A 23,116-nucleotide genomic window follows, 5' to 3' on the forward strand; every position below is an offset into this window, starting at 1 on the left:
CACGGTCGCAGCCCTAGAATGATGTCATACGGCTCATACCAGGTAAGGGAAGGGGTGATTGATACTTATATGTACTTACGGGACTTTCAATGTAAAAGCTGCTTTGCACCGCCTTTAAACTAATTATCAACCACGTGAAGATTACAAGTTTTCGGCATTTCAGGTTCACTATGCCATGAAGCGAACGAAACAAACGGAATTGATTTGTAAATAAAACTGAAAATTAAATTTCGTTAGAAATGAAAAATAACCATTTGTATTTTGATACTTGTACTTTTTAGTTATTCATAACGAAACGGCCTGATAAGACACTTCTATGCTCATAAAATGACGTAAAAATGGCATTTAACATATACATGCCGTCGGTGCCCTTACTCAGACTCAGTTTTGCCATCATAACCTTCCATTTGCCCTCATGCCCTTCAGAATTGGAAACTACCAATGGCATTTTTGCCGTGCCCTTTTCGTATGGGACGCCAAAACCGACAAAAAAATTATAAAAAACCTAAGTCATTATGTGAATACAAAGTTAGGGAAATACTTATCAGAGTTCGTGCTCAGTGCATAAGTGAGGGGTTTGTGATCCGTGAAAATCGTGAATTGTCGTCCCTCTTATGTTTAGCTGAAATTTTAAGCGTTAGATAATGGCAAGCAATTCGCGTTCAATTGCACTGTATCTATAGGTTCACGTAGCACTTAGCTTTTTGGAGAAGAAAGACAACGGTTGCCAAGTTGATGAGAATTATCCGATCGAAAGTAATAATAAGGCGATTAATGTAGCTGGCGATTAACGTCGTTGGTAGCTCGTCATGTCGAGTGGTCGAAGTCGAACAGGCGCGTAGCCAGGAATTTGCCAAGGGAGGGGCGAAACTGTAGATTCGGCATTGCAAACTATCTAAGCGTAGGGCCACCATGTTGGCGCGAAGCGTACAAGAAAATTTTGGCTGAAAATGCCTCCCAAATCGCTGGAAATGGCACTTCCCAGGCCTTGTTAGTTGCATCTTCGCATTTTCTCTTTTGAAAATACTAGCGATATCATAAAAACATTAAAAAAAATATGCTCAAGGGGGGGGGGGTTCGGCTGCCCCCTTCGCCCCCCTTGGCTACGCACCTGAAGTCGAAGTGGTGTAAGTTCGAACTAGCGATACCACAAGGGTAATTAAGGGCGCTAACAGTTGACGGAACTTAACAGTAGCGGTGTCAAATTACGCCGCTACAATTCGCTCCCATTCCTGATCCCTGGAACGCCATTTAACATCCCCATCCGACGAACGAGAGTATATACTCCAGCAGCTGACCACTTTCTCAAACGACATCACTGTAGTGCAGCTATGACGAATAAAGTTATATCGAAACCAAGTGAAGAACAAGAAACAAATCCCTTTATCCAAGTTCACAAATCCCAAATCCACGGAAAATTCCGCGACTTTTGCTCCAGTGATTTTTGCTGCAACTATTTTTTTTTCTACGCGCCAAAACCGACAATATTCGTTAGTCCTTATGTGGATTCCGCATATCGCCACATAAGGACTCACGAACTGCGTTAGTCATTATGTGGATACTTGCATATCGCCACTTTGAATTCACATATTGACTTAGGTTTACATTATTTTGTTCTGCTTTTTATTTCGGTTTTGGCGTTCCATAGGAGTAAACAGCCAAACTCTACACATCGATGACATAGGTCCAAGAAACCTTGGTCTTCGATCGAGAACCGAAGTTGACAAAAAGTAGCAACCTAATGCGTCATTATAATCGGTAGTTATCATTTAGAAAAGTAGAGAAGAGTGAAGGGAAGTGATCGATTATGGCATCCACTGTCTCGGTGAGTAGCCGTATTTACTACTGACTTAGGCTACCCTATAGGCTGACTGTAGCCTGAGCACTGACTAACTCCTGTCCTACTGTAGGCCTAGGCGCGATTTTTTCCCCCATCGCGGTGAAGGCCAAGATTTTTATACCTTGCTTCCATTGGCTGGGGTCGGTATGCATTTATAAGCTTTATCGGCCTTTTGGATAAGATCAGGCGTAGTGCTGTTCCCTTTCGAGGGGAATGGTGATGCACACCCTAATCGTGGCATATATTTGCTGTGGTCTTCTATAATCTGCCACAATCTGCTACCATCTGGTAACTAAACAAATTAAAACAAAACATAAGTTTATATTTAAACAACCAGGAAATCAATGAATGGATAAGTAAATTTAATCAATAAACACATTGAATCTCACCACACTGGAGCTTAGGAGGTTACGTGGGGACTTGATCCAGGTTTTCAAGATTGTGTATGGTTTCGACAATTTATCCTTTACCGACTTTTTCATGTTTGCTAACAGTAGTTGTACTAGAGGTCATTGTCTTAAACTCCAAAAGTCGCATAGTAGGATTAATATTCGGCATAACTTTTTTTCTAATAGGGTTGTGCATGAGTGGAATGGTTTGCCTGAGAAAGTTGTACTTGCAAGTAGTGTCAATGGGTTTATGAATGCTTTGGACAAGCACTTTAAGCATTGTAATCTCGTCTGAATGTCCCTCCTGATCCTTTTTTTCTACTAAACTAAACTAAACATAAATCCAAATCATACAGGGAAATAATGATACAACAATCATCAAATATACAACGTTATATTAAAGGCATTGAACACTCGCCCCAAACCGTGTGCGGCCATCTGAAAAAGTTAACTTTCCGTTGCCTGCAAGTGACGTTTTGTTTGTGTCGCTACAAAATGCAGACAGTACAGCAATGAAATGTGATACCTTGTTATCTTTAGCTGGACCTGAGATGTCCATCGCTTTATTGTTTGTACACTGTACTGTGGGTATTGACCGCAGCTGTATGTACTAAGCTTACTGTACACTAATGTCTAATTACCGATGGTAGCAAGCTGTGTGTGTTTATTTTCTGGGATCGATGGTAGGGATGCACTGGATCCAACTTTTTGTATCCGGCCGGAACCAGATTTTGCCGGATAGTACATGAAATCTGGCCGGATAAAATCCGGCCGGAACCGGATATTTTCATTACACAAAAGAAAATCATTAATAAGAAGTAGAAGTAAGAAACAAGGAGCAAATCTTAGGTCCCATTGAGAAAATTAAATTAAACATGTTAAACCTAATTTTTCCTTACTTTGAATCCTTTTTATTAATTTTTGGAAATAGTTTACATTGATTTAAGTTAATACCACCACCTTTTTAAGGAATAATTTATGCCAGATGTTGAAAAAGATCCGGCCAGATTTTGCAAAAAAAACGGCCGGATTTAAAAAAATATCCGGCCGGAACCGGAACCGGATAATTGCTCACTATCCGGCCGGATAGTCCGGCCGGACCGGATATCCGGTGCATCCCTAATCGATGGTGGTGTCTAACACTTCTGTTACACCTCATTGGAAACTGGGTCAGATTACCCGCATTAGATGTTTCTCTTTGCGCGAGTGTTCACACCCTTTAATAAATACACAACCAATATTAAATCTTAGGCTTTACACCGGAAAACACTTTTTGCTTGTACGCATTCTTCATATCGACTAAACTCATATACTTGACAAAGACAGATCTAACGAATTTGTCAGAAAACAGCAAATTTAACACTCACGCAGCATGCACAAACAAGCACAGTACAGTAGCACTGCAACTTTAAATGACGCACACTACATAACTATACATTGAAACAGCACATTGTGTGAGCACATAAATTTACACTCCCCCGTGTTGAATCATATGGACTTTACATCAAATCAAACAATTTAGGACACTGTGACAAAAGGAAGATATGTTCAAAGAAAAATCTGTAATTAGGCTTATCCGGCACTCTCTTTACTATACACAATTTTGTGACCAGTCTTTCAAGTATTTTATATCAAACCTGTACCTCAACACTTCACACTTTCCCATCGCTACTTTTGAAAACTGTAGTGATTCTACCTACTGTAAAGGCCATTCTCTGCGTGGAATAGTTTCGTCGGTGAGAAGAACCACTGTACCTAGACCTAACTCCTTTGCAATACAAAGAACCTCAGGAACCCGATGGAATTTTCCACACTCAGACATTCCGTTTGCCAAAAGGATAATCTGTAATGTCTGCTGTATTGATTTTCATTACACTATGAAATACCATACAGGATTGTTTCTTCAAGCAGACAACATGACATTACTGTAGGTCATAAGAAAGAAGCTTTTATATTGGCATGCAAACATTTTTCAAATGAAATGAGGCTCCTTATTTTTTGGAGGTATTTTCCAAGATTTTAAATCCTAATTAAATGTTGTCGGATGTTGGCAGATTAGAAATAGCAATTGGGTAAAGCTGTATCACCCACTTCTAAAAGGCAAATTTGGTTTGGTGAATACTATGGGTACTATGTGAGTAGTGCTGTTAATTGATGTGGAACTGGCATATATGGACCTATTCATGTAAATAATGAATTGTTTTACAAAGAATACAAATTTTTGGAGGGAGGCTTTGGCATGCTGGAAGTGGACCCAGATCTACAACCTTCATTCTCATGGCCTTAAATGACTCCTCTGTGCTTAAATGAACATTTTGAAATGTAGAATACACACAGCTATACTCTGGGCATTATCATTTGGTTACTCTTGGGTTATTCAGTTCTCATGTCCATTATCTTTTTACTCCAAAGAAACACATTTTTATATTTTGAATGTTAGCGATTCGACTATATCATATCACAAATATATATTCCTAGATATTTATGGGCAGGTCCAAGCTATTGTATCCCTAGAAGCCAAATTTTAAACTTGACTGAAGCACCCTAAATGTGGTGTCATGTTCAAGCTGAATTATTGAAGTTTCAGATTTTCATAATTTTTTTTAATTGTTTTGCCTATTCGAACAATTACAGCCGGCTAATTCGCATAAATTCAAATTGCAGTGTGACGTACGGGACATTTGGAATCCTATTTCCCTGCCAGCAATATGAACTTATTGAATATAAGTTATGTGGGACATGATACACCCTTCCTTCCAATAATTTTGACATATTATGTTTAATTATCAATTAAACATCAATTAAATATGCTAATTAGCTAGTGTCCAAATACTGATGTCCCGTAGGTCACAATTTTCAGCACTTTTTTCAAGTTTTGATATGGACGAACAATTTTTTTTGGGTGATATTCTGTAAAGTTCTAATTAAGAACATTGTTCAACAAAATCCATCCCAAAAAATTTGAAATAATATTCACAGCAAATCTAATTATCAAAATTAAAAATGTGACGTACGGGACAAAATGTGACGTACGGGACATAGTGTGGGGAAACCCTGTATTTATACATAATAAACATGCATGGGCTCCAATGGGGACCTCTACTGGAAACCTTCCAATGCTTACAAATTTATTTTGTTGAAAGATGGTAGTTGCAACTAATAATCCCTGCATGCCTGAAGAGCACATCATGGCTTCAAATAAACTATTGACCGATGACCACCAACAGCCCAGGTGTTGTTCAATAAGCTATCGGGAAGTCATATGTGTGTGTGTGTGTGGGATACAGAATCATCAACAATGCTATTCAACATTGACATTGAATGAGGACGACTTCAAGAATGTTGAGTTTTTTAGATTACACTTTAGTTTCGCTCGCCCAATTTTTGCAGAGGACAATCACTCATAAGTTTGTTCAATAATCAGTATTAGGTCTATAGAGTTTTCTTTGTTGTACTAGTGTCATAGATGGACATTACGTTGGCGTTACTGTGGAGATTTTGATATGTTTTGAATGGGATGGATCATATTTCAACTTCAGGGTCAATAGTGGGGAGTATGATACAGTGTTGTACAGTATATATACCAAAACAGTTTTGCATCAAAACTTTGCATCTTGAATCATTTTTGGTCTAACAAAGCTAGAATTGATGTTATGAGTATTTGGTCTGGTAACCAGTGTTAGGTCTATAGAGTTTTCTTTCTTGTACTAGTTTCATAGATGGACATTATGTGGACGTTACTGTGGACATTTTGGTATGTTTTGAATGGGATGGATCATATTTCAACTTCAGGGTCAATAGTGGGGCGTATGATTATGATACAGTGTTGTACAGTATATACCGAAACAGTTTTGCATCAAAACTTTGCATCTTGAATCATTTGTGGTCTAACAAAGCTAGAATTGATGTTATTAGTATTTGGTCTGGTAACCAGTATTAGGTTTAGAGTTTTCTTTCTTGTACTAGTTTCATAGATGGACATTATGTGGACGTTACTGTGGACATTTTGGTATGTTTTGAATGGGATGGATCATATTTCAACTTCAGGGTCAATAGTTGGGGAGTGTATCATACAGTGTTGTACAGAATATACCAAAACAGTTTTGCATCAAAACTTTGCATCTTGAATCATTTGTGGTCTAACAAAGCTAGAATTGATGTTATGAGTATTTGGTCTGGTAACCAGTATTAGGTTTAGAGTTTTCTTTCTTGTACTAGTTTCATAGATGGACATTATGTGGACGTTACTGTGGACATTTTGGTATGTTTTGAATGGGATGGATCATATTTCAACTTCAGGGTCAATAGTTGGGGAGTATGATACACTGTTGTACTGAATATACCAAAACAGTTTTGCACCAAAACTTTGCATCTTGAATCATTTGTGGTCTAACAAAGCTAGAATTGATGTTATGAGTATTTGATGAATGTGTAGAGTAGATTTATACTTTATGCATTCCATGTTTTAGGTAGTGGAATGAACTCACAAGTACAGTGACTGCTCTTTTCAATCCCAGAAAGAAGGAAATATGGCATTAAATTACCAATGACATTGTTCGGGCATATCCAAATTAATGTTTTTATGTAGAATTCAGCTTGTTATGGTATATTCAGAAATAAAAATATGAGTTTTCATAGTCAATTTTTATTTGGACAAATTGTCCCGTACGTCACATGTCCCGTACGTCACAGGACAATTTTCATTTGTGTAATCACTGAACTGGAATGGCTTCATATTTTTTTCTTATATGTTACAGCTTAGCCCTTGGAAGGTTAGGCTATTCACTAGTTATAACAGCTTGATCACTGCCCTCCTAATTTCAGAGCGATTTCAGCTTTGCTCTTTAGTAAAAAAAACACAAATTTCTCTGGTCCCGTACGTCACACTGTACATTAATTAAGATGGGACCTAATTAAAGCAAGTGTAGGAAATTTTCATGAGTTTGTAATACAGTAGCAGCAATAACAAATATGAAAACCCGACAAAGTTTCTGGAAAATAGATTTTTTATAACTTTTAGACACATTTAAGTGTCTGAAATGTCCCGTACGTCACAGTGCAAATAGCTTGGACCTGCCCTTATGTACATGTGCATTTTAAGGCTGAGGCAGTCAGTAGAAATGTTTCATGGTTGTTATTTAAAGATGAACCAACAAATCTCATCACATGTGATATTTTTTATAGACTCTGAAGACTGTTCCAAAGGCAACCTTACAAGGAGCTGCTGAAAGCTTTTTGCATTTTGTGAACAGTGCACCGTCTCCTTACCATGGTAAGTATCGTTACAACTGGTATGGATGACCAGGGTACAGTACAAGACGAATTTTTCAAAAAATAAAATTGCTGAATTGGTCTGTTCAACAACATTAAGAGCTCAGAAGGTTATCATGATTACATGATCACTGCTAAAACTCGTTGTTTGCGGAACAACCTTTATGTCAGCTTGAGCTGTCTGACAGGAGATTGAAAACATCACAAAACTGTTTAGCAGAAGTTTACATATCATTGGATTCATTATAAAGTCACTAATTGCACAGAGGTTCCTTATGGATGGCTGGTCTTAACAGTATAAGTAGTTATTCCACACTTGTCAAAACTAAGCTACTGTAGAAGTGTTGTCCATTCCCCTGTTGCAATGAATTTTGTTCTTACAGAAGTGGTCTTCATTTGACCGTCATTTACCCTCAGAGTGATTCTTGATACTCTGCTCATCTAGAGCTGGTTATAAAGTGTAAATTAACCAGGAATGCAGTGTTTCCAGACCTTGCTTGTTCCTTCTCATTTTTGTTGTTGTTGATAAACATGCTCAGAAATAAAACAAATCATGTCAGACCATTATTTCTATTATACTACAGTAGTACTTCTAAATATATTTTAGTGCTCAAAGGAATAAATCTTCCAACCCTGGAGGTAGCATGTTTGACAACATTATTAATCAACTGCAGGTTCTGGAATACATTAATATAGAGCATCCGTAAAGATCTAACAAAATGTCACTTCAAGAGAAACTGTAGCTGTAATAGTCATCATACCCCTTTATAGATGATTTGATGTTGTAAACTCCCTTATCCATTTCTTCGAAGTTTTCTTGCATCTTCTTGACTCATTGAATACAACCTTGACTACTGTACTTGTAAGTTAATACAGTAGGGATGTTTGTAGGGGGTCATATGTGTGCTCACTAAAATGATGATGTTAGGCCATGTTGTCCATGATGTATGTTTTGGAAAACCTGTTGCAATCATAACATGCTCTGACACAAGTGTATTTTATATGTAAATTCCAACAGTGGTGGCTGAATGTCGTAAAAGTCTTTGTGACGCCGGCTTTGTGGAACTCAAGGAGAGAGATTCATGGAACATAAAACCATTCCAGAAGGTACATGAGTAGAGTTATACTGGCATTTGGTGTTATATGTACAGTAAGTTCCTGACACTGTGTATTGAAAAGCTCATAAACTCAAAATAAGATGTAGTCATACAGTGAGGAAGAATTTATTATTAAGTTATTCTTTATAGAAAAATCTAACCTGTGTTGGACATAATTAATATGCATAAGCTTTAATTATTACTAAAGATGAAACAAATTTCTCACCACAGAATCAAACAGTATGTACTGTACAAGTAAGAAGCCTCATCTGTTGGTAACAAGCATTATATTCCTTCTTTAACCTGAAAAAGGAGAGCTGTAGGATTGTCAAAAGGTAGAATATTTCCACATAGAGAAACGATGGTTGCATCCAACTTACTCTGTACTAGTGTCGTGGATTGGAACATTTAAATATTCTGGGGTGAAGTATTCCACAGCAGTGTAGTTCAAATGAACCTTTTGAAGTAAATTTTCATATTGGAGAAAGTGGGGAAGTTACATATTTGTCACTTGCTATTACTGATTTTGCAAATTGTAATGTTTCTTTTATCAGTACTTTGTGACTCGAAACCAGTCCAGTATTGTTGCATTTGCTGTTGGAGGCCAGTACAAGCCAGGAAACGGTTTCAGTATCGTAGGTGCACACACTGACAGTCCATGCTTAAAGGTGAGTGTCCTATAAGTGCACACACTGACAGTCTAAGATGAGAGGTGAGTGTATATAACTACACACACTGACAGTCTAAGATGAGAGGTGAGTGTATATAACTACACACACTGACAGTCTAAGATGAGAGGTGAGTGTATATAACTACACACACTGACAGTCTAAGATGAGCGGTGAGTGTCTAAATGTGCACACTGACAGTCTAAACTTAGAGGTGAGTGCTAAATATGCACACTGACAGTCTGAGCTTAGAGGTGAGTGTCTAAATGTGCACACTGAGAGTCTTAGGTTAGAGGTGAGTGCCTAACTATGCACACTGACAGTCTAAGCTTAGAGGTGAGTGTCTAAATATGCACACTGACAGTCTAAGCTTAGAGGTGAGTGTCCTATAAGTGCACACACTGACAGTCTAAGATGAGAGGTGAGTGTATATAACTACACAGTCTAAGATGAGAGGTGATTGTATATAACTACACACACTGACAGTCTAAGATGAGAGGTGAGTGTCTAAATGTGCACACTGACAGTCTAAGCTTAGAGGTGAGTGTCTAAATGTACACACACTGACAGTCTAAGCTTAGAGGTGAGTGTCTAAATATGCACACTGAGAGTCTTAGGTTAGAGGTGAGTGCCTAAATATGCACACTGAGAATCTAAGCTTAGAGGTGAGTGTCTAAATATGCACACTGACAGTCTAAGCTTAGAGTTGAGTGTCTAAATATGCACACTGACAGTCTAAGCTTAGAGGTGAGTGTCTAAATATGCACACTGACAGTCTAAGCTTAGAGGTGAGTGTCTAATGTGCACACACTGACAGTCTAAGCTCAGAGGTGAGTGTCTAAAAATGCACACTGACAGTCTAAGCTTACAGGTGAGTGTCTAAATATGAACACTGACAGTCTAAGCTCTGAGGTGAGTGTCTAAATGTAAACACACTGACAGTCCAAGCTTAGAGGTGAGTGTCTAAATATGCACACTGACAGTCTAAGTTTAGAGGTGAGTGTCTAAATATGCACACTGACAGTCTAGGCTTAGAGGTGAGTGTCTAAATATGCACACTGACAGTCTAGGTTTAGAGGTAAGTGTCTAAATAAGCACACTAACAGTCTAGGCTGAGAGGTGAGTATCTAAATATGGACACTGACAGTCTAGGCTTAGAGGTGAGTGTCTAAATGTACACACACTGACAGTCTAAGCTTACAGGTGAGTGTCTAAATATGGACACTGACAGTCTAAGCTCAGAGGTGAGTGTCTAATGTGCACACACTGACAGTCTAAGCTCAGAGGTGAGTGTCTAAATATGCACACTGACAGTCTAAGCTCAGAGGTGAGTGTCTAATGTGCACACACTGACAGTCTAAGCTCAGAGGTGAGTGTCTAAATATGCACACTGACAGTCTTAGCTCTGAGGTGAGTGTCTAAATATGCACACTGACAGTCTAAGCTTATAGGTGAGAGTCTAAATATGCACACTGACAGTCAAAGCTTAGAGGTGAGTGTCTAAATATGCACACTGACAGTCTAAGCGCAGAGGTGAGTGTCTAATGTGCACACACTGGCAGTCTAAGCTCAGAGGTGAGTGTCTAAAAATGCACACTGACAGTCTAAGCTTAGAGGTGAGTGTCTAAATATACACACTGACAGTCTAAGCTCTGAGGTGAGTGTCTAAATGTAAACACACTGACAGTCCAAGCTTAGAGGTGAGTGTCTAAATATGCACACTGACAGTCTAAGCTTAGAGGTGAGTGTCTAAATATGCACACTGACAGTCTAGGCTTAGAGGTGAGTGTCTAAATATGCACACTGACAGTCTAGGTTTAGAGGTAAGTGTCTAAATAAGCACACTGACAGTCTAGGCTTAGAGGTGAGTGTCTAAATATGGACACTGACAGTCTAGGCTTAGAGGTGAGTGTCTAAATGTACACACACTGACAGTCTAAGCTTACAGGTGAGTGTCTTAATATGGACACTGACAGTCTAAGCTTAGAGGTGAGTGTCTAAATATGCACAATGACAGTCTAAGCTCTGAGGTGAGTGTCTAAATATACACACTGACAGTCTAAGCTCAGAGGTGAGTGTCTAAATATGCACACTGGCAGTCTAAGCTCAGAGGTGAGTGTCTAATGTGCACACACTGACAGTCTAAGCTCAGAGGTGAGTGTCTAAATATGCACACTGACAGTCTTAGCTCTGAGGTGAGTGTCTAAATATGCACACTGACAGTCAAAGCTTAGAGGTGAGTGTCTAAATATGCACACTGACAGTCTAAGCTTAGAGGTGAGTGTCTAAATATGCACACTGACAGTCTAAGCTTAGAGGTGAGTGTCTAAATATGGACACTGACAGTCTAAGCTTAGAGGTGAGTGTCTAAATATACACACTGACAGTCTAAGCTGAGAGGTGAGTGTCTAAATATGCACACTGACAGTCTAAGCTTAGAGGTGAGTGTCTAAATATGCACACTGACAGTCTAAGCTTAGAGGTGAGTGTCTAAATATGCACACTGACAGTCTAAGCGCAGAGGTGAGTGTCTAAATATGCACACTGACAGTCTAAGCTCTGAGCTGAGTGTCTAAATGTAAACACACTGACAGTCCAAGCTTAGAGGTGAGTGTCTAAATATGCACACTGACAGTCTAAGCTCTGAGGTGGGTGCCTAAATATGCACACTGACAGTCTAAGCTTAGAGGTGAGTGTCTAAATATGCACACTGACAGTCCAAGCTTTAGGTAGCATACACCCATTAAAAGCCCCATTGACTTACACACTAAGTCACAAAAAGCAATGTGGTCACTAAGTCTAGATAGAAGTTCTCACATAGCTGAACGCTACCCATCACTGGATAGCTGACAAAAGCATATCATGGCACCATCAATTTTCCGTATCATGACCATGTAGATATTTTTGCTATCAGAGCCTGAAGTTTTTGTCACTTGTAAACAAACCTCTTCACTTCGTAGCAAACTTTTTTGCAAGAAGACAAAATATGAAATGTTTTTAATGAAAATTTGTGAAAATATTCTGGATGGGTGGATCATGTATACTGTCTCTAAGATTCTTATTGCCAATTGACTTCCTGTGATTACCAAGTTATGTGTATTTGTGCACAGGCTCACATGTTAAGTAGATGTTGAAACCATTCTTATTACCAAAGCTATTTACAGACTGAGTAGAAGCAATTGGTACTCTACCTGTTTTTTTGTTGTTTCTCTAGGTGAAACCAAATTCCAAGAAGACAAAGAGTGGTTACCTTTCAGTTGGAGTAGAGTGTTATGGGGGTGGTATCTGGCACACCTGGTTTGATAGAGACCTTACCATAGCAGGCAGAGTTCTTCTCAAGGTAAGCTTTTAAACATTAGTGCAACATGATGCATTGCAATACAATGGTGAGGGAGTGGGGGGGGGGGCATAATGTGGATGAAAAAGTCAAAAGGTTAAACTTCATTGTAACCAAAACAAAGCTTTTGCCGTTAAGAGCAGGGCCACATTTTTGTGACAATACGTCACAAAGTTCTATTAAAGTTTTGGATCCACAGCACAACATAAAGTTCATCCACTCTTTACTATTGAGCTTTTGTGTTAACAGCCTTGATCTCATACAAGCATCCACAGCCATGAAAGGTTGTACTCACTTAGGTTAATTAATATACTATGTATTTAGTTAAAGTACCTGATACTTTTTGATGTATAGTGTTTACAAGTCAAGACATCACACACTATTGTACAGATTCCCATGTCTTCTTCAAGGGAATACAAAATTATTCGTTTGGCTATTATGAACATTCTATGACAGAAAGTGGCTGACAGCATCACACTCATGTAGTAAATAATGACTTTCAATGTGTTTATTAACATCAATTGGCAAAGGTCATGAGTTGAAAAAGGTGTGTTGCAAACCCTTTAACCATAAGGCCCATGCTCTTTAAAACTTAGTGGGTGTATAAATAATGGATGTTTGTGCAGAGTAATGATATCATATCAGTCATAAAACCATATTTTGGGAGTAGATCTGCAGCTCCACAGATCCCTATTTGTTTAACATTTACCTTTAATGCTCACTTTCTCTTTATAAAGGATGAAAACAATCATATCACCCACCGTCTTGTGCATGTGAAGAAACCGATCCTTAGAGTACCAAACATTGCCATTCATCTGTTTCGTGAATACAATACAAAGTTTGCACCAAACAAGGAAACTGAAATGTGAGTAAATCTCTTACATCTTCATTCTGTGATTTTGGATCTAAAAAAATAACGATAAGGAGCAGAAGTGGTTCCTGTGAGGCTCTGAGTTTTTCTCAACCAGAAATTAAACTTTCACTCATCCGGAAAATTTGCTCAGCAGCAAAGATCATTACAGGATGTTGGAAAGTTAATAGGATTGTCATCAACTATTAGAATGCTACAAAATTTACTAAAAATTGACAAACTGCACTTTCACGAAAAGTTGTTCCGATTTAAAGTCATGCCCAACGTAGAGTTAGATTTTTTTATGGAGCACCAAATGAGAATTTGTGGAACGGTTGCTGAAAGTTGTTATTATTCTCTCAGGGTCCCCATCATCGCCATCGCTGCTCAGCAGGAATTAGAAAAAACCAGCAGGTACAACGGAAACACTATCACAAGCTGTAAGTTACAAAACCATTTCACAGATTTTTCCTTGCATATATGGATTCATGGTATGTGAACGTTGCACCTGTGATTGTTAACGCTTAACTGATTTCACTGGCCATAGAGGAGGAAACTGATCCTTGGTTCATCACTATTTTTGAAGTGGCCTCCTGTGGTAGCTTATAGTACATGATTATGATCAAATCCATATTGGTTTGACACCCACCCCCTCCCCCTCCTCCTCCCCCTCCCCTTTCCTTCCCCCATAAAAACTCAGTCACTAGAAGGTGCAATTAAGCCAGGTACCTTGTCTTTAGACAATTTGACCCAGGTTTTCCATCCATTCATCAAGAACTTTGAAACCTGGCAATGTCAGTCATGACTGAGTAATGGCATGTACATGCTCTGTCCAGCATGCTAATATTGAACGCAATATGTAGACTCTACTTTAGTAATCATTAACAGAATATGGACAAGAACAGTCCTGTATTGCCATTGCACACTTCTCCCTAATCACTCTTAAACCAACCTTGAGTAATTTAAGAAACCAAACCAGGAAAAAGGCAGCTGTGGAGCCAAAGCCATGTTACAACTTAAATACCATAACAGACACAAGCACCCATGCATGGATCCCTGAACCATAGGAATTACTTGTTACCCTAGATCTTAAAGTTTTATTGTTTGGAAATAAATATATGCTGTTTGTACTGTTTTTTATTTTACACTCTCTTGTATAATAATGTTACCCACCTGCAGGAAATCAAACATCATCCCTTATTTGTGAAACTGTTGTGTGATGAACTTGAATGTAAGCCGGAACAGATAATGGACTTTGAGCTTTGTCTGACAGACACACAGCCAGCTGTGAGTATTTACGAGTAGAGAATAGTATTACTTTGTCACTATTTGAAGTTTTCGTACACTGAGGAAAAAAAGAATAATTGAAATGAAAAATATGAATGATGAGGAGAAATGTGACAGTTGAGTGTCGTCTTCTCTATCAGCTGCCCTTCCTTTCTCTTAATCTTGTTGACTTTGTTTTTCTAGTTTAAAGGGTATTTGCAACTGTTTAGTTTGTAATGCATTGACTATATGAACACCTAAAGTACTCTTGTGCTCAGTGAATACATGTGAGCCAAGCAGTTACATATTGATAAAATCAGATGCTGAAACAAGTAGCAGACATATATACTAATACAAATGGTGTGAATCTGTGCAATTTCATGAAATTGTTGTGAATGTGATGACACAGAGCTAAATTAAGGAGACTTTCTGCCAAAGCAAGGGTGTAAGGGAGGTGCAAGGGAGGGGGTCTAGGGGTGGACCTGGAAATCAAAGGTTGTCTATCTTGGTACTTAATTAACAACCTTAATACAACACAAAATTTGTCCTGTGTTAGTGTGAAGGAAGAGTGAATAGCTCAAAACTAAAGAATTTGTTAGGTTTGACTCATTTACCAATTCCTGACAAATTTGCATCACAACCAACCAATTTAGAAGCGATGAACTTACTGTGATAAAGACATAAGTCTACAAGATAGTAATATGGGAATACTCTTACATATTCTTTACCACAATGTGTGATAGTCCAGCAAGTATCCAACACACATGCCTGTGTCACTTCTTATCTTGTGTGTGTCTCTGTGGTGGAACATATACCATCTTGAAAATCTTACCTAAGAAAGTTTACATTGTTATGAAAGTTTGAGTGCAAAAACAAAGTCGGTTGGGCTGTTTTCTTGGTAATATATTAGTATGGCTAGAGACTGTTAAGTACAGTATGATTTGAAGGCCATGAAAACATCACAGCTGCAATGAGCCTTACAGTTTTCTTTGAGGATAAGATTGTACAAAAATTGTTATGGTCAAAGTGAATTATTGTAATAGGATACCCACTTGATAAATCAGTGTTCTTATGTATGTTGTATGGTAAGACTCTTAACAACATTTGTTAATTATTACGCTGTTATCTGTTGAAATGATAAAAGAAGGGTAAATCCTTCACAGAAAAGTATAACATAGCATGCAAAGAAAGTATGAATGAAAGAATCTCCATTTAATACATTTATAGAGAATTTTTGGGAGAACTAACACTTTGTTGTACTTTCTTGGGGCCATGTTGTCATATTTGTGCTAACTGGTGACATCTTTCCATTTCAGACCATTGGTGGGGCTCTGGATGAATTCATATTCTCACCTAGACTCGACAACCAAGTCAACTGCTTTTGTGCCTTAACGGTAAAACATTCTTCCAGATTCTTCCATGACATTGCCTCTTCCATCAAAAGTGCTGTTTCTAAAGGATGTAATTTTTACTTTTTTAGGTATTAGATCTGTCTCATAATAACAATTTAAGAGTGAGTAACCTAGGACTCAATGGTATAGCAATGTAAGTTGTGGCTATCATTTAGTGTGGTAAGTTGTTGCTATCATTAGTGTAGTTAGATGTGGCTATCATTAGTGTGGTTAAATTACCACAAGTTTAGACTTGCTTGATGTTTTGGTGTCTGGTATTCAATCATCGGCAATAAAATGATTGGGAAGTTATAAACGAACATTGATATGGCAAACACACATGAATTGCTGGCTGTGTGCTTTCATGGAGAGGACCATTACCAGATGCTTAAGTGTAATGTTTTAAGCAGGAACCATTGTAAATATATTGTGCATGTTTAATCTCTCTTAAACTCTTGTTTTCATATACAGGGGTTAATCCAGTCCTGTAAAGATGGTTCCTTTGAAATAGATCCCAATGTACGGATGATGCTCCTATTTGACAATGAAGAGGTGGGTCTTTGAAGGATTTATTCCAAGCAAGAAAGATTCTTGAGTTACCAAAGGCAGAATTACTCTTTATCTTCAAAATAAACTTTGTCTACCTTTCCAGAAATAAAGTATTGAGTGTTTTGGTCATATTTTAGTGCTCTGCTACTCTCTGCTGTTACATAGGCATATATACATTATCCTGGACCGACTATGTCAATGTGGAGATGCGCAAAAAAATGTACCAACCATGGAGGGTCACGTGACATGCTCCCTTGTAGCACTCAACCCTTATAGTACTCCTTAAAGTATATTTTACAACTAATGTCATGATCTCATAACTACCACCTTCCTTTGAGCTACATTAACAGATGTAATCTAGCTAAGTGGTACATTTTTCCAATTTCACTTTTGTTAACTCTTTCAAACAATCGGACTGCAGCTGGAACACATACAGCTTTAATATCAGGACTGTACACAAATTTACATATACACCAGAAGCAGATGACAGGATTCGTCATTCCTTAGCAACACAAGGCTCCTTGCAATGTTTGGATGCAAACAAGTGCATATGATATGCTAGGAGTGACCGCCATAAGCAATCTATAAGACTGATCTGACAGTAGATGTTCTCATAGTAGTAGTCAGGGTCCATGCAGATCAAGCTATATATGAGATGGAAAGAAAATCTCAACAACGTTAGCATCCAAACCTAAGCAATTATTCTCAAATTTACCGTAAGTGTCCGTTTATAGTGGTTTTCTGTTGTCTACGGAACGCTCATCTCTTCAAAGTGACAAAGAGTTAAAATAATATGTAAGTAGCACCTGGTAGCATGTCACATGACCCACCAGTGTTGGTACGTTTTCATACCTGTGGAGTGCTCTTCCCAGGACATTTTAACTGCAATGTGCTGTCACTCCATGTACCATTGATCCTTACCAGTTGCTCTTTGCAGGATCATCTGTAGAATTGTTAGCTGGTATACAACCTCACTGTGTATTGTAGTTTCTATTGTAACAACACACAGTTCCACCTTTGGAGTGGGTATATTTGTTTCCTATGCTATGATGTTTTGATAGCTATTGGTGCTTTCAGCCTTTTCTGTATTATATGTCCTAACCTGCCTAAGACTTGATGAACAAATCTATCTTCTGTCTTGCAATTTCTAACATCCCTTATTGATTCCTTGCGGAAGGCTGAAGGGATCTATGCGATGGTGATGGCAGGTGTGTGTGTGGGTATGTATGTGTGTGTATGTATATGAAGCCTTGGTTTATAAACACGATATCTTAAGAACCAAAAGTTGCCTAAACTTGAAACTTGCTTCGTAGATTGAACCTGGTAAGTAGATGATCCCTATTGTTTTAATGGAAGTCAAAGGTCATTTTAGGTTAAGAGAGGTCAAGGTCTGAAAACCTTGTAAACACGATATTTCAAGAAGTGAAAGTTGCTTGAACTTCAAATTTGGTATGTCGGTAGCCATTAGTGATTAGATGTTCTCAATCCTTTTCATGAAGGTCAAAGGTCATTCTAGGTCACTAGAGGGCAAACGCTGAAAACCTTGTAAACACGATATCTCAAGAAGTAGAAGTTGCTTTAACTTTAAACTTAGTATGTTGGTAGCCCTCGGTAAGCAGATGATCCCTATTGTTTTTCATGGAGGACAAAGGTTGTTTGATTCAACAGATGTCAAAGTCTGAGAAATCTGAAATGTGATAACTTCAGAAGTTGCTTGAACTTCAAACTTGGTATGTACATAGCCCTTGCTAAATACATGTCTACAGTTTCTCTTGAGGTCAAAGTTCATTTAAGGACAATTACAGTTTACAGTCAGAATAAGTCTGACTATGCAGAATTTAAGTTTGTTTGACCTTCAACCTTCTTTGCATAGGTATAAATTAATCAATTCTGCAGAACTTGCCATCTCTGCTCAGGAATTCAGATCGTTGGAAAAGCTTTTATCTAAAGTTTCTTCTCATATTGGCAAGGAATCACTAAGTCATTTGACTTTCTGGTTTTCAAGAATGTGTATGTGCAATGGCTATAACATACTTGTTTAATGTGCTTGTATAACATGCTTGTATAACATACTTGTACAACGTACTTGTATAATAAATATACATACATCTATAACAAATCTTGTTTATTACTATTATTTGTTTTTTAAACTTTGTATATGGATAGTCACTGCTATAAGTTCAATACTGTCAGTCCAATGCCATTTTTTTTACAACAAACAGGTTGGATCTGAGAGTGCACAAGGAGCTGGATCTTCATTGACAGAGTGGCTGATGAGGAGACTAGCTGGTGAAGGAAATAAATTTGAAGAAGCAATTCCAAAATCTCTCCTGATCAGTGCAGACCAGGCCCATGCAGTACACCCTAACTATGTGTAAGTTAAATTTACCTCTCTTTCCCCATTTTTGTGGGGGGGGGGGGTGGGAAGGGGTAAGATTTGGTTTTATATGATACCATCAATCTTTAAACCTTTCCAATACATCTGATGGGTCCAGGTGGGAGGAGGAGAAGGAATAATTGGGAATGTTTGGAAATAAAAGATCACTAAAGAATGAATCCAAATCAAAACAAGCTTTTTGCACCTTTGTTTGGGAATATGTTAATCATCATATGTATCAAGGAAAAGAAAAGTGGGCTATAAGAAAACATTAATATATCAATTAAATATTTAGTTGGAGGAATATTTCTGACACAATAAACAAGGTCTGAGGCGAAAGTGTTGTGTGTAATCTCAACACCAGGTTGCTTCGAGTTTTAGCACAATATAACCAGAACATCGGCTTTTAGTTGTTGAAATTTGACATTCCAGTAAAGTTTTCTGGGCCACTTGAAGGTCTAAATAATGCCAGTGATTTCTGTGTATTTCATGGTACTCCCTATATGAGCCTGTACTCAGATATTGGTACCTATTTTCAATTATGGGCAAGGCCGTGAGCCCCCTGGTCTGTAAGTATGTTAGTTTTGTAGCTCATACCAACATGTAGTGCTGGTTGAGCTATTGTACATCTATCTATCTATCTATCTATCTATCTATCTATCTATCTATCTATCTATCTATCTATCTATCTATCTATCTATCTATCTATCTATCTATCTATCTATCTATCTATCTATCTATCTATCTATCTATCTATCTATCTATCTATCTATCTATCTATCTATCTATCTATCTATCTATCTATCTATCTATCTATCTATCTATCTATCTATCTATCTATCTATCTATCTATCTATCTATCTATCTATCTATCTATCTATCTATCTATCTATCTATCTATCTATCTATCTATCTATCTATCTATCTATCTATCTATCTATCTATCTATCTATCTATCTATCTATCTATCTATCTATCTATCTATCTATCTATCTATCTATCTATCTATCTATCTATCTATCTATCTATCTATCTATCTATCTATCTATCTATCTATCTATCTATCTATCTATCTATCTATCTATCTATCTATCTATCTATCTATCTATCTATCTATCTATCTATCTATCTATCTATCTATCTATCTATCTATCTATCTATCTATCTATCTATCTATCTATCTATCTATCTATCTATCTATCTATCTATCTATCTATCTATCTATCTATCTATCTATCTATCTATCTATCTATCTATCTATCTATCTATCTATCTATCTATCTATCTATCTATCTATCTATCTATCTATCTATCTATCTATCTATCTATCTATCTATCTATCTATCTATCTATCTATCTATCTATCTATCTATCTATCTATCTATCTATCTATCTATCTATCTATCTATCTATCTATCTATCTATCTATCTATCTATCTATCTATCTATCTATCTATCTATCTATCTATCTATCTATCTATCTATCTATCTATCTATCTATCTATCTATCTATCTATCTATCTATCTATCTATCTATCTATCTATCTATCTATCTATCTATCTATCTATCTATCTATCTATCTATCTATCTATCTATCTATCTATCTATCTATCTATCTATCTATCTATCTATCTATCTATCTATCTATCTATCTGTCTATCTGTCTATCTGTCTATCTGTCTATCTGTCTATCTGTCTATCTGTCTATCTGTCTATCTGTCTATCTGTCTATCTGTCTATCTGTCTATCTGTCTATCTGTCTATCTGTCTATCTGTCTATCTGTCTATCTGTCTATCTGTCTATCTGTCTATCTGTCTATCTGTCTATCTGTCTATCTGTCTATCTGTCTATCTGTCTATCTGTCTATCTGTCTATCTGTATATCTGTCTGTCTGTCTGTCTGTCTGTCTGTCTGTCTGTCTGTCTGTCTGTTCACACTTGTGAAACTACTTCTTTGCCTACAAATAGCAATGGATATTAATGAAAGTTTGTCATAATCATCTACTATATGACTGATGGTGCCGATAGGGTGTTTACGATTTTTAGATCAATGGTCATCAAGGGGTCGGTAAGGGTCAATCTTAGGGTCAATTCTTCAAATGGCTTGTTGTTGTGCATTGTTCAATGGATATAGATGGTCCATGGGTTGTGGACCATCATGTGTGTATGATCATTTGAGGTCAAAGGTCATCTAGGGGTCAATCTGTTAAAAATCTTCAAAATACTTCTCCTACAAATAGCAATGGATATGAATGGAAGTTAGTCATAATCATCTGTGACTGGTGGTTGCTATAGGGCATTGATGATTTATAGATGAAAGGCCATTAAGGGGTCAATAGTGGTCTAGGGTGAATGCTTCAAATTGCTTGTTCTTGTGCATGGTTCAATGGATTTGGATGTAACTTGGAGACAATGGTCCATGGGTGGTGGACCATCATACATATGTTTGATAAATTGATGTCAACCTCATCTAGGGGTCATTTGGGGTCATTTTTTGAAAACTTCTAAAATGCCTCTAAGGATACCAATGGCTGTTAATGAAAGTTGGGTGATATTGATCCATGACAGATGTTTCATATTGACAGTTTAGTATTTTTTATTTTAGTTAAAGGTCATCTAGGGGTCAGTAGGGATCAATCTATGAAAACCTTCAACTGCTTTTTCCCTACAGATAGCAATAGATATTAATTAAAGTTAGTCATAGTCAGCTATAAGTACACAAATCCAATAGGCTCATTTATTAAGAAACACTTGTCCAAATGATCAATCTGGTATGAGCTACTGCACCTTTGGTGCTCTAGTTAGAAGAGATTTGTTAGTATTAGTGTTTGACCGATAATCGGTTAGACAATCGGCATCGGGCTGATTATCAGACAATCGGTAAACAATCGGCATCGGCAAAGTCCATTGCGCTACCGATTAGTTGGAACCGATTATTACGTTCCACATAAAGGATTGTATTTTCCGCGTTTTTAATACACCACAACCACAACGGGAGAAAAAATTTGGATCATTCGATTCAATGCTATTCATAGCCGGGAAGGTGCGCTAATCTACAGTGTAACGGTATCGTAAGTCCCTCGCGCGAGTTTGTACAAATGCTGTTCGATACACTATCCAGTTTTGGCAGTTAACATCATGCAGTATACCCGCGTAACAACACACAGTATACCCGCGATAAGCTTAGGGAAACGACGTATTTTTTTACTTCGCTTGTTGCATCTAACAAACCACCTGTCATCATGTTAAATGATTGATAAGAAAGAAAAATTGTCTAGATACTAAATATAATCACCAAATCAGTATACTTTTGAACCACTTTGGCCGTTTCACCGTAGGTGAAAACTGGAAAGTGAAAACAATAACATTAGGCTTTGTTCATTGTGAGAACTACGTACATTAGGCTAGTCTGGCTGAAGAACGGTTGAGCTTCAGAACTGTTAAGTTTGAAAATGCGCCCAAGATTTTACAAATGGTATAAAATGATGAAATCAAGGCTCCAAATACACCTAAAAATCCATAAACACGTTTGGCGACATTCCTCAGAAGTTCTACTGCATAACAGTATTTTGTGATTAGGCAAACATTATTACGCGTATTTTTACGAAAAACCCGATGAACTTATTTTCCTATGCCGCATATGTACCATACGTGCTAACAGTAACTAAACTCCTTACCGCAACCGACTAAAAGCAAGTCTGATTTCCAGTGACACGCCGCGACAAAGTCAATGGGACTTTAGTGTGTGATTTCTCCCACATGTAGTTAAGTCAATGGAGAAGCGCCATTGACTTACTGTGTATGATCGTTGGAAACAACGTTCGTTCGATCGGAAGTTTTACCGCGCAGATGGTAATCATTGAAAACTTGAAGCAAACGTTCTAGATTGTTTTATTTTCATAATAAAATAAAACTGTTAGCAAACTGCTTATCCACTAAAGAGCCTGTGTAAGAATATGTTATAAGTAATGTGGCATTACATTTCGATCCTGCTAAGATAGAAACGTCAGGCCAACTTACTCTTAGGCCTACACATTATTTTTCATATCAGATTATATATTTCGATATCAGCTAACGAAA

At 37.5% G+C, this 23,116-nt stretch overlaps 1 protein-coding gene across 1 annotated transcript in view; it reads left to right on the forward strand.

Annotated features, from left to right (window-relative positions):
* Positions 1 to 1,638: 1,638 nt before the first annotated feature.
* Positions 1,639 to 23,116, forward strand: part of LOC139966835 (aspartyl aminopeptidase-like) — a 106,759-nt gene continuing 85,281 nt past the window's right edge. Inside the window, exons 1-11 of the mRNA XM_071970235.1 lie at positions 1,639 to 1,825; positions 7,414 to 7,501; positions 8,519 to 8,607; positions 9,152 to 9,265; positions 12,480 to 12,605; positions 13,340 to 13,467; positions 13,816 to 13,883; positions 14,609 to 14,739; positions 16,035 to 16,112; positions 16,581 to 16,661; positions 18,881 to 19,032. Coding sequence (XP_071826336.1) covers positions 1,808 to 1,825; positions 7,414 to 7,501; positions 8,519 to 8,607; positions 9,152 to 9,265; positions 12,480 to 12,605; positions 13,340 to 13,467; positions 13,816 to 13,883; positions 14,609 to 14,739; positions 16,035 to 16,112; positions 16,581 to 16,661; positions 18,881 to 19,032 — 1,073 coding nt within the window. The 5' untranslated portion in view covers positions 1,639 to 1,807. The remainder of the gene's footprint in view (positions 1,826 to 7,413; positions 7,502 to 8,518; positions 8,608 to 9,151; positions 9,266 to 12,479; positions 12,606 to 13,339; positions 13,468 to 13,815; positions 13,884 to 14,608; positions 14,740 to 16,034; positions 16,113 to 16,580; positions 16,662 to 18,880; positions 19,033 to 23,116) is intronic.

Source organism: Apostichopus japonicus, chromosome 4, assembly GCF_037975245.1.
Source record: "Apostichopus japonicus isolate 1M-3 chromosome 4, ASM3797524v1, whole genome shotgun sequence".
NCBI classification, from domain to species: Eukaryota; Metazoa; Echinodermata; class Holothuroidea; order Aspidochirotida; family Stichopodidae; genus Apostichopus; species Apostichopus japonicus.